The sequence below is a fragment of the Ascidiella aspersa genome, chromosome 6 (genome assembly GCF_963924565.1).
Source record: "Ascidiella aspersa chromosome 6, kaAscAspe10.2, whole genome shotgun sequence".
Classification (NCBI taxonomy): domain Eukaryota; kingdom Metazoa; phylum Chordata; class Ascidiacea; order Phlebobranchia; family Ascidiidae; genus Ascidiella; species Ascidiella aspersa.
The window spans coordinates 3333132-3349047 of record NC_139452.1 but is presented as its reverse complement, the minus strand read 5'-3'; the positions used below and the strand labels follow the sequence as shown (position 1 = coordinate 3349047).

At 34.1% G+C, this 15916-nt stretch overlaps 3 protein-coding genes across 3 annotated transcripts in view; all 3 read left to right on the top strand.

Annotated features, from left to right (window-relative positions):
- LOC146139188 (uncharacterized) overlaps positions 1-5940 on the top strand; it is a 32430-nt gene extending 26490 nt beyond the window's left edge. Inside the window, exons 4-5 of the mRNA XM_083393106.1 lie at positions 3639-3745; positions 4371-5940. Of these exons, the coding sequence (XP_083249232.1) occupies positions 3639-3745; positions 4371-4429 (166 nt within the window). The 3' untranslated portion in view covers positions 4430-5940. The remainder of the gene's footprint in view (positions 1-3638; positions 3746-4370) is intronic.
- A 950-nt stretch (positions 5941-6890) lies between these two features.
- Positions 6891-8496, top strand: LOC146139187 (uncharacterized). The gene is made up of 2 exons (XM_083392148.1): positions 6891-7068; positions 7710-8496. The coding sequence occupies exons 1-2, from the start codon at positions 6974-6976 to the stop codon at positions 8356-8358; spliced, it is 744 nt and encodes a 247-aa protein (XP_083248274.1). The 5' UTR covers positions 6891-6973; the 3' UTR covers positions 8359-8496.
- Positions 8497-12227: 3731 nt separating this feature from the next.
- Positions 12228-14890, top strand: LOC146139186 (uncharacterized). The gene is made up of 2 exons (XM_083392203.1): positions 12228-12430; positions 13726-14890. The coding sequence occupies exons 1-2, from the start codon at positions 12336-12338 to the stop codon at positions 14366-14368; spliced, it is 738 nt and encodes a 245-aa protein (XP_083248329.1). The 5' UTR covers positions 12228-12335; the 3' UTR covers positions 14369-14890.
- Positions 14891-15916: the final 1026 nt, after the last annotated feature.

Genomic DNA, 15916 nt, shown 5'->3' with positions numbered 1-15916 from the left:
ACAATTCGTGCCCAGAAAATCGCAACTCATTCATTAGGCTGACAGCGGCGGAAGGCAAGGCATGCCACTGATGTAGTCATTAATACATCCGCAGTTCTGCCATTGTCACAAACCCTTATGCTCTGTACTTAATGAGCAACGCGCTTCCGCTTACGATCTTTGAAGGTTGAGCATTAGAACCAAATCTACATAACGTGCATTGAACAGCGGCAGATACGTAATGGGTGTTAAGTTTTGCTGTTTGTCGCTGTTAGCGGATTATTCAATACTTGTTGAGCGTTAAGTTAAGCAACGATTCGTGCTGACTGTTGTGGCCTTTTAGGGTGATTAGGTGGAGAACACATTGATTATATATAAACAGTAACACAGGTACAGTAATATTGTTAAACTTAGTATGACAGTCCAGTAACTCTGTGTTATAATACAAGTCTTCCCAACTTACATCGATTTGCCACAAACTGCTAAATCTATAGCGTTTTAGTTTTTCTGACACTTGGCATGCAAATGTCAAAATTTGTCCAACGCACTATACTTAGATGCACATTCCTTTATGATTTGTTTGATGAAATGCGACTCTTTGTCTTACAACTGTTAATTTGTCGCGTAAAAGATTGGTAAAATAAAAGGACCCTACAATAAAAAGATCGGTAGACTAGATTCTAACAAATTGTGTGTAAAGCCAGTCAATTTGAAATCAAATACAAACTGCTATGTAGCAACATGCTTTGAATACTTGTAACCTTCTATTGTAGAACTATTTTTTCAGTATATTTTGTTTACTTTTCATTTTCCTACAGTCAAAACTGCATTGTGGGCGGCTGGCCTTTTTATAATTGAGCATCTCTGATTCGATTAAACTGAGTTTAGTTGAGTTGACTTGGGAAATTGTATTGAATTACTCGCCAGACTGTTCGGGGCCAAGAGATTGATCGGCATTCAACCACAATTTAATATATATGAAAATGAAATTAACTTTGGGGAGAATTTCACCCCAGCCAATTCTAGTTTCACCACGCGAGCCCGCATTATACTGGCGCCATTGTGTAACGCCATTTAAATCAAGTTGCTTTTAAATGGGTTTAATGGCTTATAAACTCCTGAAGGGCGACTAAACAAACTACGTTTCGAAAAATGTGCAATAGCTCCAAATAGTACATTAATTGCAGTTTGGACCACAATACACGGGTCCTCAGGTATAATGAAAGTAAAAAAAAATAATAAAATATGAAGCCGTAATATTAGATAAAATCGACATTTCGTTGAAATTGCAGTTTTCTTTTTTTAAAGGTCGCTAAAAAGATCCACCACCCCATTAAAACACCCCATTAAAAAAACTTTAAAATGAAAGACCAGATTTCTAGAAGTTATTTTCTACGTTCACTTAGGGTCAGTATTTAAATTTGTTTATATTGGCCTTCTGTTTTCGATTTTTTTTCGATATTGAGTTTTAAGCAACTCTGTAAGTCTAGACTTGAGTGCCATGCTTGTCTTAGACAGACATACAAGTCAAAAGTAATTTGCTTGCAAGGAAACACTTTTGAATGCAAATGAACAGTTTCCTTTACATTATTGTATGCACAACATTCATGTAAATTGACAACTTGTCGCACAAAGCACTTATAAGCTTACTAGTTTGTTATTAGCTTACTTAAGGCGCTAGTTTGTTGTTTTCCTTTAAATCTGTTTACGCCAGTGTTCCTTCTATGACATCACAAAGCAAACACATGCTGCACGTGTGAGCAATCATCTCTCGGCCGAGCGGGTTTTGGTAAAAATGGAGGGTGGAAAAGTAAAGTTCGATAGCGCTGCGGCGAACTGAGCTAGTTTATTGTTGCAACATACAGTATCTCTTACTGCTGATTCTTTACTAGCATTTGGGAGAAAAAGATTGCTTTTGTTTGGCTTTTGGCAATCACTTACTTAAGTAATTCTAATCTAAATTAAAAAAATCTTGTTGTCCGAGTCTGTTGACAGCCACTTGCAAGTGTTTTCCTTTTAAATTATTGCATTCTGGTTTAACGCGGTAGATTTAGCTGTTGTGCAACGACGGTACGAAGAATTCGGTATCACTTTTACTGATGATGTGTTAACAAGCTCGCAATCAAGCAGAATATTTTGCTGATTTCTGGTACTTGATTGTCGTTCGACGTGGTTTAAAATAACCGAGTCAGCAAACTTTTAAAGGCAGCCCATCGTTGCATTTTGGCGTTAAAGTGTCACAGCTTACGTACGAAAACAAAACATTTTTGGTTAAATAAAAATTCGACATTACGCAAAGTTATAGTGTCATATTTTTGCTTTTTGTGCCAAATTTCATTAGGCTAAAAAACCTAAAAATAAACGTGATAATCAATTAACGATCTGTTGTAATTAGTCTTTAAAAACAAATTAATAGTCTTAGGTTTGGCTTTATTAATTAATACAGTCATGTCATTGCCAAAAAAGTAATCCGCCTTTCCCAGTGACCCACTTAAAGCTAACAAGCGTATCCTGGTCCGAGTCCAGACCTTGCACTTAACACTCAGCCGTTTAGGAAGTTCTAAGGCACAGGCGAATATTGCCGCACACAAGCTTTCCATGTCGTGAAGGCTCGCTGTTATCTTGATTACCCCGGGGAGTGAAAAGCGCCTTTCTCCCAAATCTCATTGATTCGAAGTGGTTCAAAGAGCGGCCAAGTGCGATGGAAAATTGCTGCCTAGGCGTGTGATGTGTTTGCTGGAAGTAAAATACACGCTGCCTTTGAGGTTTTACTAATTAAAGCGGCTTTGTAAATAAGATTTTGAAATTACATGAATTACATCAAGTCTAAATTGAAGACGTGTAGGCCCTACATGTCATACATTGTAAGTAGTGGCAGTGTTGTTAACAGGTCATTTTGAAATAACTAAAATCCAAGTCAGGTCTTTTCGAATAAATAACAAGTCAGGTCCCAGTCCAAGTCACTACTTACTCAAGCCAAGTCCGAGTAAAGTCATTATAAAATAAGTCAACTTCAAGTCACGTCATTGACATAATGATCGTACATCTATTAAAGTTGGTGAACTCGTCCGATTATAAACAATATCTATTTCTTAAACTCGAAACCGTTGGCATCGGGTTTTTTTGTAATTGCGTAGGATTTTTTAGGTGTTTTTCTGACTCTCTTTAAATAAATCAGTGTTTCTCCACCCCAGGGTCACGGCCCAACATATTTAGGTTCCTTTTTGGTTGGGTCGCCGACCACAGCAATACAAGTTGTTGGGTTTATTAAGATTGGTTCTTATCCAAATTGCAACAAAATTTTATTAAATTTGCAAAAGAAATACGAAGACATTGCTCATGTTATCTAAATTCGTGCTATTATTCTATTTGTGTTAATGTTATCATTGTATTGGTGTTTTCTTAGCTGTTATACTGTATCTGGCTAGCCATGGAAAAGTTTGAGAAACAACATTGGGAAGTTTCCTAGGGGTTTCATGTTATGTATTATTGCTTAAACAACTGATAAAACTAAAGCAGAATTTTTTTTGAAAGAGATTCTTTCTCCTACAGCGCATTTGACCTGCCGGGAATTTGAGCGTTGTCCTTATTGGACGATCGATATTGCGTTCGAAACTGACGATTCCCAGTCAGTAACCAGGTGCTTTTTTTTGTCTCAGGTCTCCAACCCTAGATGACCCAAAGCGCTTCATTCAAAAAGGGGAAAACCCGGAATACATTAATACAGCCACCACAGGACCCAACGCCAAGATGGTGTTTGAGAAAGGTAATATACCTTACAATTGCGTTTTTGCTTTACATGGCTTGATTTTCTTATTACCGTTTGGACGGTATACAGCCCCGTTGATATTTTGTATAGCTTTGGCATATATTTGCAAAAAATAGCGTTTTACAGTCTTACTTAGGCCGGTAACTAAGCGCATTAAAATCTTTTTTGTTGTTGATATGCTAAATGATCATTTATCTTCTCTAACATTATAAATTTAATTTAAAACAGTGTTGAAAATTAATTAATTTTTGCGACTCTTAGTAAGAGCCTCTATTTATAGACAAGTTTTATCTTTAACATGTCGCCGTTTTATGCCACCACACTCAACTTTACCGCATGTTCAAACATTCATTGCATTCGTATGGGTCCCGGGGTAATGCACATTAAGCGACAAAAATTATATTCCTGAAAATTGTTTATAAATTTGTGATCAAGCTTTGTACAGTTGTGCAATAATATTGCGAGTGTCGAACCTGTCAAGCACTACAGTGAAGCATGCTAACTTTTCCGGGAATAAGTAACGAGCTAATTGCGCTTATACATAAAGCGTATCTTGGTAGCAATATGTAGTATCGCCATTTGCTCAGCACTTAATAAAATTCTATTTTTATCATAATTCCAGGCAACCTTAACGAGAAGCAACGAACGAAACATTCGCCCCGTCATTTTCGTTTCACGTGAAAAGTAACCTCGCACTATCAGCTCTTTGTCTCCTGTTTGTGGTAACCACACCACGTGTAGTGCTGCCGTTTGGTGTCGCCAAAGCGCGAGAACATCCAGAAACGGTCTGAACGTATTCGATAAACGAATGAAGGCGATTCAATTCATTTTCGTTCGTGTTTTACGGTATTGCATCGGTTTTTACACATAGTTGTGTTCCTATCATACAAAATTCATTTTTGCATTCCAATTTCGTTCAGTTTGTTTTACATTTTATTTAACGCACAGTTCCTGTTCTTTTTACGCTTTCGTAAAAGAGTTTAGATTGTTCAAAAAACGACGCGTTTTCTTTGAAAGAGACAAGTTCAATGTAGTTAGAAGACTTGAAATCAAGCACCTACATGTAACCAACTGTTTAGTTTATATCAAATGGTATTAACATAAGTAACAGGTTCGTAGTTGTTTTGAACGACAACGACAGATTTGACGTTTTGTTCGTACACAGCATACACATTTCGCCATTTTGGCTTCGTATGTTGGGCTGAAAATGTCCAAAATTTGCATGAAGCCAGCCTTAAGTTTAAAGTTGTGGACGTTGGGTAGATATCAAATTGAAAACGAGAGTAGAAAATGTTTCTAATTTCGTTACTTTTTGCCCAATCTTTACAGGTACGGACGTGCCTATAATGTACAGCAGTGTTTCTTAACCTACGGGTCGTAACCCAAAATTGGGACGCCGTTAATTTGCTTGGTTCGCCGCCTGTAGTAGTTTAATATGGTTAAATTTGTCTGGAAATTGGTTTTAGGGTTGAGATATTGAGATTGAGAAACACTGCTGTACAGTCAAGTTTATCGCATGCTTTTTATTTGAAAAGCACAACCGACATTTTTTTTACAAGTGTTGAATTATTTTGGCTCAAAACCGATTGTACTAGGCATTATTTATAAGCCTAACTCGGTATGACGTCCTTTTTGTCCTTAAAGCAGCGTCATATGCGTTTTGTGTGCAGTTATTCCTTGATTTATCTGCTATTTTATGGCTTATTTCTTACGTTGAATACATACCCAGTGCAACTATACGAATCGTGATTCAAAGTACATATGTTCCGTTTATTTTCCGTTTGTTTGTCGAAAATATTGTCTTTGTGTGTGGAGCTTTTATACGGAATGGGCTTTTTTTTCTTTCGTCTGTTTTTTTTATAACTTTTGTTCTTTTAACCACATTTCTTCACATAAAAAAAATTACAAAAGAATCAATAGTTAAATCCTTAACTAAAAATTGTGTGTTCGCCCAACGAAAGTACATTCTTATTCGTCAACGATACTTATTTATTCTTACGAAATCGTGATTTTAGTATTTATTTGTCTGGAAAGTCATATATTTAAAAAAAACCTTACAGGTAAAGCTAGGTTTTATCTAACAGTGTAGTTGGTATCTTGTTGAATCACGTTTTCAAGCGAAATCGTGACGTTTTCGTTTTATTGTTTTATGTTGTTATTGTGAAATTTTCGAAGCAATAAAGATAATCCTTGTCGAATTACGACTCTTTATTTTTACCGAGCATTGTTTAAATATATAAACATCTAGTATTGCATGTATAGGAAGTTTTAAAATAAACTGAACGCAGGGTACAGGTTAGAATCAGTTTTACTATTGCCAGGCCGTAAGCTTGTCGAAGTTTAAAGTTGTAGATCGTGGAATCACTGGTTTAAAAGTTGAAATTACCCTTTTAATGATATTTTGTCTTGTTTTATTATTGTAATCTAATATAGTAAACATAATGCCTTTAGAGAGGCTAGCGAAATTAGTCAGCCTGACTAGGATACAAAATTGATTCTGATCAGGCTGATTGATTTTGGGAGGCTTTTCAAATGCATCAGTGTACTATATATGGGTTCCGTTATCGTGGGCCAGTACGACTCCTGAAGAGCTTAATCAAAGAATACCCATTGACATTGTGCATATGTATGCTTCAGTAATCTAGTACAGGTCAAACCTTGTGATTTCAGTGCTTATTAAATCGCAGTTTCCTTGCGAGTATTCTAGTGCTGTATGGGAGTGTTGTTTCAATATGATTAGGTAAGATTAGTGAATGCCAGTGCCAAGTCATTTGTGAAAAAAATAAAGTCTAAACCAAATTAATTTTGAAGAACTTAATTCTAAGTCAGGTCATCTTGAATAAATGATAAGTCAAGTCCCAATCAAGTCATAATTAATTAACGCAAGTCTCTTTGGTTAAACTAATAAAATTGGTAAATTAGCCCCATTAAGAGTTGTTGTAGTTGTTTTTTGATAATGTCAGGAAGACACAGCATCTTTTGCTGTTTGTGAGGTATACGAAGTTACTAATAAGTAGCTAAATTTAAACAACGGAAAAAGGTGAGAGCACGCCTAATACATTAGTAAAAAAATCTGGTTAATCGTGTGCGCCCATGCGTAGAGACGGTGGCCAGTCAACCGAAAACTAGCAAACAAAAAATAGTCAACATGGTATTGTGTAGAAATGTGTAATGCAACTGGCCCAATTTATAGCGTAAAACTCACCTTGGCACGCTAGAATTAATATGTTTGCTGACCTTAAAGAAAAATTAAAGGAACAGCTGGAATTAAATAAGGACATTTGGGGACCCTTTCAGTCTTTTATCAACAGTTGCAAACAGTAAGTAACTTGAAATTATCTACAAGACTATTAAAACATATGATTACCAAAAACGCCAAATATTGTTTTTTTTTTACAAATTTGTATATCGTTTAAAGTGAGGCAAACTAATTGTCCTAGGTTAATTTAAAATTTTTACTTTACTAAATCAAGTTGGTATGTATGACATTTATTTAAGGATGGATATATGTGTCTGGTTTATTTAAGATCATGTTTAGATGGGTATTATATGACGTTTTGATTTGTTTAATAAATTCAGTGGTCGGTTTGTGTGTTAAATTTTAATGATACCCTAATATGTTTGCACCATTTGAAGCAAATTTTGTTTTTCTTTACTGGACACTAATGGTAAAAGTAAACTAGGCTACAATGTACTTTTTGGATTTTTTAGACCAATAAAATTTTTGTAATTAAAGAAATATTTTTAATCAGTCTTTTCACATAACAGAAAACAAAACATGGTGGACAAAATGATGATTTGCCAGTTTTGTGACTACAACTGATGAATTCAAGGCATCATTTTGCTAAATATAACACCTATAGTTTATTTAATAGTTTATGGAGTTTGGGTGTCATGTGAAGTAACATGTCTTTGGTAAAATGATAAAGTAATGAATAACAAACAAATTATGCAATTTCAGAGCATCTGTTCTGGTAGCTCTTTTTGAGCTGGATGGAAAAGTGTACATCATTTTAACAAAACGTTCAGAGCATTTAAGTTTGCACAAAGGAGATGTTTGTTTACCCGGTGGTAAAAAAGATGAGTCCGATGTTGATCTAACTGAAACTGCACTTCGTGAAACTGAAGAAGAAATTGGATTAGAGAGAAAACATCTTACTATTTTAGGCAAAACTGTCTGTTTCTTTTCTATAGTTGGAATAGCTATAACTCCCATTATTGCTATAGTGAAAGATATCACAGCTGTTCAATTTAAAATTAATCATTCTGAAGTGGATACTGTTTTTGCATGTCCACTTGATTTTTTCTTCCACACAGAAAATCATTATTGGGATAAAATGCACTTTTACCATTTTTCCTGCCCTATACAATCAAGTAAAACAATGTATCAAAATCCCGCCCTAAAGCAGCTTTTTATTAACCCTATGGGCCAAACTTTTAAAATTTGGGGGGTAACAGCGCATATAATTCTACCATTTGCATGTTTATTGTATGGCAAATCTGTAAAGCTTGGGGATTTTTGTTATGATGTTTCCAATCCATACAAAACACAAAAGGGTTTTATGGCAACTAAATTTCCTAATTTAATGAAAAAAAATTCAAAGCTTTAATTTATCTTTCCTTTATTCATTAGTTGATTTTAATTTATAAATAAGTTTATGTTTTAGATTATGATTCATTTCTATGCAAGTGTTATTCTGAAAAATGTATTGGTATTTTTTTCATTTAAAAAAAAAAAACAGAAATTGCAGTGCATTATGATTGTTTTGTTTGATTATGCAAATTCTTTCTGTGAAGCAATTCCAAAAAAAAATGTAAGATTTGTTACTGTGCAACTTAACACTAATAAAAGACAATTTCTCAATGTAGCAAAGGTATTAAACTATTTCATTTCAATAAGAAATATATTATTCAGCAAAGCAACTTGAGTGCATTTCGATATGTTTTAAATGCCAATTGTAAAGACTTATATATTCATTTACGTTAGCTGCATTGAACTGTCGCATTTGCTAAATCTATAACAACCTAAACGCTCAATGCAAATGTACGGTTTTCGTTAAAGAGAAATCGTGTTTGATACGCGTAAACTTTACGCCCAGCAGTCACGTTTATTAACATTTTGGTAGTTTGACGAAATTCTCGTGCAATTATGAAAATCATCTTCATGTTTCAATAAAAGTGTAAAAAAATGTAGAAAGAACTCTCTTTGTATGTTTTTTTTACAAATAGGGTCTGTACTTGTCTTGCCGTATCAACCGCTTGTTATGTTTCCAAATCCCTGTTACTGTTAATTTTTCCTGCCAACGGCTAGATTACACCATGGCTTTGACGAACAAAGTCAAAGAGGTTTATTTGAAACGTAAAAAATATGCTATACCTGTGTACTTTTGCTTACTTTGTTAATAATAAACAACCACCAGTCTTTATTTTTAAACCGTATTCTACACATTTACAAAATTTATCTCCTTCAGTATGAGCTTTGACATTCATTCTACGTCGAACTACAAACTTCAGTCATTATGCCCAACAGGTTTAGATTTATATATTCCGGTATCCACGGCTGAACCGGTGTGTGTCGATTCCTAAATATAGAAAATAGCGCAAATAAGGTTGGTCGCTGTTAAAAAAAGGTTATTACGCGAGCCTTAGTCCAAGCCAGAGGTTTCAAATCTATTTGGCATACGTCATACGGTATTCAACACATAAACAGATGGCAGAAACTTTTTAGGCTCGCACTTTTCATGCTAATTAGTTTCGTACAATATTAGTTAACGAACTTAAAGGCTTCACAAAGTCGGAGTTAAAGTTTAGTTTTGAACTTCATGAAATAGATAATTATACATTTTATTCTGATGTCGAGTTGAGGACTGAGGTACAGTATTTCCAAAATGTATGGCAATCGAGTTCGTTACAATGTTTTCACTATTTTGTTGTTATAGCGGATCTTTTTAAATTATTTTTGATTGCTGTCACTTTATCGTATCAAATAAACGTATTGTCGTTTGTTGTTAGGCAGTTTACAAGTAGGCGTGAAAAGTGTGTAAAAATGTATGAAAGGTGTTTTAGTAGGCTATAAGCCTATAACGGCAACAAACAACATGTCTTTGGTAAAATGATAAAGTAATGAATAACAAACAAATTATGCAATTTCAGAGCATCTGTTCTGGTACCTCTTTTTGAGCTGGATGGAAAAGTGTACATCATTTTAACAAAACGTTCAGAGCATTTAAGTTTGCACAAAGGAGATGTTTGTTTACCCGGTGGTAAAAAAGCTGAGTCCGATGTTGATCTAACTGAAACTGCACTTCGTGAAACTGAAGAAGAAATTGGATTAGAGAGAAAACATCTTACTATTTTAGGCAAAACTGTCTGTTTCTTTTCTATAGTTGGAATAGCTATAACTCCCATTATTGCTATAGTGAAAGATATCACAGCTGTTCAATTTAAAATTAATCATTCTGAAGTGGATACTGTTTTTGCATGTCCACTTGATTTTTTCTTCCACACAGAAAATCATTATTGGGATAAAATGCACTTTTACCATTTTTCCTGCCCTATACAATCAAGTAAAACAATGTATCAAAATCCCGCCCTAAAGCAGCTTTTTATTAACCCTATGGGCCAAACTTTTAAAATTTGGGGGGTAACAGCGCATATAATTCTACCATTTGCATGTTTATTGTATGGCACATCTGTAAAGCTTGGGGATCTTTGTTATGATGTTTCCAATCCGTACAAAACACAAAAGGGTTTTATGGCAACTAAATTTCCTAATTTAATGAAAAAAAATTCAAAGCTTTAATTTATCTTTCCTTTATTCATTAGTTGATTTTAATTTATAAATAAGTTTATGTTTTAGATTATGATTCATTTCTATGCAAGTGTTATTCTCAAAAATGTATTGGTTTTTTTTCATTTTATTAAAAAAAAACAGAAATTGCAGTGCATTATGATTGTTTTGTTTGATTATGCAAATTCTTTCTGTGAAGCAATTCCAAAAAAATGTAAGATTTGTTAATGTGCAACTTAACACTAATAAAAGACAATTTCTCAATGTAGCAAAGGTATTAAACTATTTCATTTCAATAAAAAATATATTATTCAGCAAAGCAACTTGAGTGCATTTCGATATGTTTTAAATGCCAATTGTAAAGACTTATATATTCATTTACGTTAGCTGCATTGAACTGTCGCATTTGCTAAATCTATAACAACCTAAACGCTCAATGCAAATGTACGGTTTTCGTTAAAGAGAAATCGTGTTTGATACGCGTAAACTTTACGCCCAGCAGTCACGTTTATTAACATTTTGGTAGTTTGACGAAATTCTCGTGCATTTATGAAAATCATCTTCATGTTTCAATAAAAGTGTAAAAAAATGTAGAAAGAACTCTCTTTGTATGTTTTTTTACAAATAGGGTCTGTACTTGTCTTGCCGTATCAACCGCTTGTTATGTTTCCAAATCCCTGTTACTGTTAATTTTTCCTGCCAACGGCTAGATTACACCATGGCTTTGACGAACAAAGTCAAAGAGGTTTATTTGAAACGTAAAAAATATGCTATACCTGTGTACTTTTGCTTCCTTTGTTAATAATAAACAACCACCAGTCTTTATTTTTAAACCGTATTCTACACATTTACAAAATTTATCTCCTTCAGTATGAGCTTTGACATTCATTCTAGGTCGAACTACAAACTTCAGTCATTATGCCCAACAGGTTTATATTTATATATTCCGGTATCCACGGCTGAACTGGTGTGTGTCGATTCCTAAATATAGAAAATAGCGCAAATAAGGTTGGTCGCTGTTAAAAAAAGGTTATAACGCGAGCCTTAGTCCAAGCCAGTGGTTTCAAATCTATTTGGCATACGCCATACGGTATTCAACACACAAACAGATGGCAGAAACTTTTTAGGCTCGCACTTTTCATGCTAATTAGTTTCGTACAATATTAGTTAACGAACTTAAAGGCTTCACAAAGTCGGAGTTAAAGTTTAGTTTTGAACTTCATGAAATAGATAATTATACATTTTATTCTGATGTCGAGTTGAGGATTAAGGTACAGTATTTCCAAAATGTATGGCAATCGAGTTCGTTACAATGTTTTCACTATTTTGTTGTTATAGCGGATCTTTTTAAATTATTTTTGATTGCTGTCACTTTATCGTATCAAATAAACGTATTGTCGTTTGTTGTTAGGCAGTTTACAAGTAGGCGTGAAAAGTGTGTAAAAATGTATGAAAGGTGTTTTAGTAGGCTATAAGCCTATAACGGCAACAAACAGATTGAACGAAATCAAAAAAGCTGTTATCATTTGTTTAGTAACCACCTTCCCTTATAAAGTAAAGTAACGCGTGTATACTTAGTTTTTCCAATGATTGTTTTTTCACGGGCTAATAAATACATCTTTAAGTACTCTATAGTTCCGCTGCACTAGTTCATTTGTGCACTTAAGCGTGTAAACGCTGGAAATGTAAACAAAAGGTTAGCAAGCAAAAAATGCGAAGTTGGCCGAGTTAAAATATGACCTAGTTGGAATTGGATAAGTTTTAAGGCAGATAAATCTTTGGCATACAAGAATTGAAATGTTCGATAATCTTAAACAAAGGCTGAAGGAACAACTTGAACTAAATAAAGAAGCTTGGCAACCCTACCAGTCATTTTTAAATGGATGTAAACAGTAGGTGCTAAATTCATTTAACTTCGAGTTTCAACTTAAAAAGAAATGATTTTGAATGTTGAAATGATTATCTGTGTTTGAATACTCTATTTTATGTATAGGTTTCATTAACGAAATATTATTTACTAAATTTTATGTATTTTAAGTTGTGTTGCGTTTTCTTTTAAAAATTTAGAAATTTGTTTTTAAGTAAGGAAATTGTCTTCTACGTTCATTAGTCCATTCAAAGATGTTTTTAGATGCACCTTATTTTTAATATATATTTTTTTTAAATTAGGCTTGGGCATCCAGTTTGTAATTTAATATATTGCTCATTCCTTTTTAAGAAATAAGTTTACATTTAAAATCCTTCTGTTTAAGATAAGTGTAATTTTGTTGGAACTTGTAATCAATAAGATAATAAAAACCAAACAAGTTAAACATTTTGGGGCATAATGGTTGGAGGTTATAGTTAGACATTGTAGGAATACCAAAGCCCATACAAAAGTAGATATTATTTTAAATGTTTCGAATAACCCTTTAAAGATGCTGAAAGTGAATAAAGAGTTATTTGAAAGATTCAAAATGATAGTTACTTCTGCTATGGGTTTTGATATTTTTACTTAACAAATATTCATATGTAACAATAGTTGGGTGTTGCATGGAATTGTGTTAATTACACCCAAACAAAGCAAATATTTTTGTCATACATTGTGGCTACAATATTATTGGAATTTTTTCATAATATTTCTTGTGTTAACAAATGACAGTTATACACAAGCATAGCTCTTTGTATGTTTTTTGCTTGTTTTGGGTCACAGGATAACCACAGTTTCACATGCATTGCTTTAGAAACGGATCTCCCAAATTTGTTTGTAGAAGTTAACACAAATTGAATTAGAATTCATGCGTTGTATTTTTTGTGGACACTTCACTTGGTAGCCATGCTGGTTCTAAGCCACTGTGGAAAGTATGGCTGGTGCACCCGCTAGTTTTTTTCAACCTTTCTAAAAGTGCTCATCGAAAAATGTATGAACTGCACCCCAAATATGTAAAACTCTTGTGCAGAATACTTTTACTGTTCAATGTATGCAAGACCATCAGAAAATCGTAAAGTGCAACTGAAAATTGAAAGCGCATATTTTCGACCTTGCACCCATGAGATCTTATCGAGCTCTGCCATACTTTCCAGACTGGGTCCCAAGTCATTACCAGAAAATGAAATAGTCCTTCCTGCATCAGATAAATAAAACATCCTCCTGAGATTAATGTCCTTGGCAGAGCTTAGGTGGAATAATATATTATTTTATTTTCAGGGCATCTGTGCTGGTACCTCTTTTTGAGCTGGATGGAAAAGTGTACATCATTTTAACAAAACGTTCAGAGCACCTGAGTTTGCACAAAGGAGATGTTTGTTTACCCGGTGGAAAAAAAGATGACGTGGATGCCACTCTCATAGAAACTGCACTTCGTGAAACAGAAGAAGAAATTGGATTAGAGAGAAAACATCTTACAGTTTTAGAGAGGTCACTTCCATTTCTGTCTCTAACTGGCATTGTCATAACGCCTATCATTGCTATGATCAAAGATATAACAGCTGTTGAATTAAATATCAATCATTTTGAAGTAGATACTGTGTTTGCATGTCCCTTTGATTTATTTCTAAATCAAGAAAATCACATTTGGCATCAGACACACCATTTTTATTTTAACTGTCCAATACAACATAAAATTTATCAAAATCCTACCTTACATCAGCTTTTCATTGAACCTATGGGTCGGAAATTTAAGATCTGGGGTGTAACAGCGCATATGATTGTGCCAATTGCATGTTTATATTACAATGATTCTGTGCAACTCGGACCTCAACTTTATGATGTGTTAAATCCATATACAACACAAAGACACTATTTGCAATATAGACTTTCCGCCTATGCAAATACCAGTTCAAAGCTGTAAGAGCTCTTAATTCATAATTGTATGTTAAGACAAGTGTTTGAGCTTTATAATTGCAATGTTCTTTTTAATTGTTTTTTATTAAGAAAAGTCTATGCAAAAACATTTGTACTTTTTTAATATTTTCACAATTTTTATTGTCATAATAATTTGTGGTTGTTTTACTTTAATGTTTAATAACTATTGTCTTTATGATTTAAAAACACCTCGCCCAAAAATCGAACTAATTATAACTATTTCCGTTGTATGGAATTAAAAAAGCAAAGACGCGAATTAAATACGCAAGTGTTGTGTAGTGAAATGTCTTTAAAATTACTGACGTCTGCCTTAGCATTATATATACACTTACCATCTGTGACTTCTCTCTATGTTGAAAATGAATAAAGAGTTATTCGAAACGTTCAAAATGATACCTACTTCTGTATGGGCTTTGATATAAAATGAATCGATCTCTATTTGTTCAACACTCTTTTTATTTTTTTTATTACCTCCGCTTCGCTTCATTCATTCTGAATGTTTTGCACTGAAGAGACTGAGTAGTATAGGTTACAACAACGTAATTTGTAATTATCACATGGTGAAATGTGTTAAATAAACGCTATTCTCCGAAACTTGGTCAATATTTTTGCTTTATGGATAACAAAAATAATAGGCTCATAGTCGGAACCGGCAACATACAGAAACGTAGGCAAACGAAATCAAGACTGTAGTGTAAAGAATATACATCCTAAACGAAAGTCAAAGAAAAGGGCACCACATAACCGAGTAAAGAGCCAGGGTTGGCGACCCCAGTCATAGGCCTACGAGAGCAATTTATGATTTTGAGTATACAACATTTCTATGCTAAAACACGTTAAGGGATTTTTTTAATAGAGCCACCTTCGAGCGAATTGACTGCGATAGAAACTTTAAGTTCCTTTAAATCGCAAAGATTGATGGAAAGACTTTATCCACGAAAAATCCTTTTGGAACAAATAAGTCAATAGTCTAGCTTTCATCCAAGTAAAGCCAACTCTTCGCCATCACCTTATTGACCTTTTTCTAACAAAAAAACTAATGTGCGGCTATAATTAAACGAGTGCTATTCAGTTCCACATTTACTAGATGCATATGTAACAGCGACGCATGTCTGATGTGCACCTTGTTACAGCGTTTTTGCTTGATGTTAACCCTTAAATATTTCACATCGATTTTCTTTGCTGAGTCGGTATGGCTAATTTAGTCGACAACTGGCCAGATAATCATCAACACAGTCGCTCTTGTTCTGATTAGTTTAGGGCGGACGCTGGAAATTTCGATGGGGCCATGATTTTTTTCATAGACGACGCCACATACTTACGTCTTACGTCATACCGCGCGTCAGAAAGTTACGTCAAATGTGACGATATAAAAAGGAGCCTTAAAAACACCACAAAGTTGGTTTACTTTGTTGTAGATTTGTAGATTGGACAGGTGTTACTTACAATACAAGAGATACAACGATGTTATACGTTCACACATCGCGCAAAACGCCCTTATATCGTTTAAGTTGTCCCACCTTTATTTTCGACA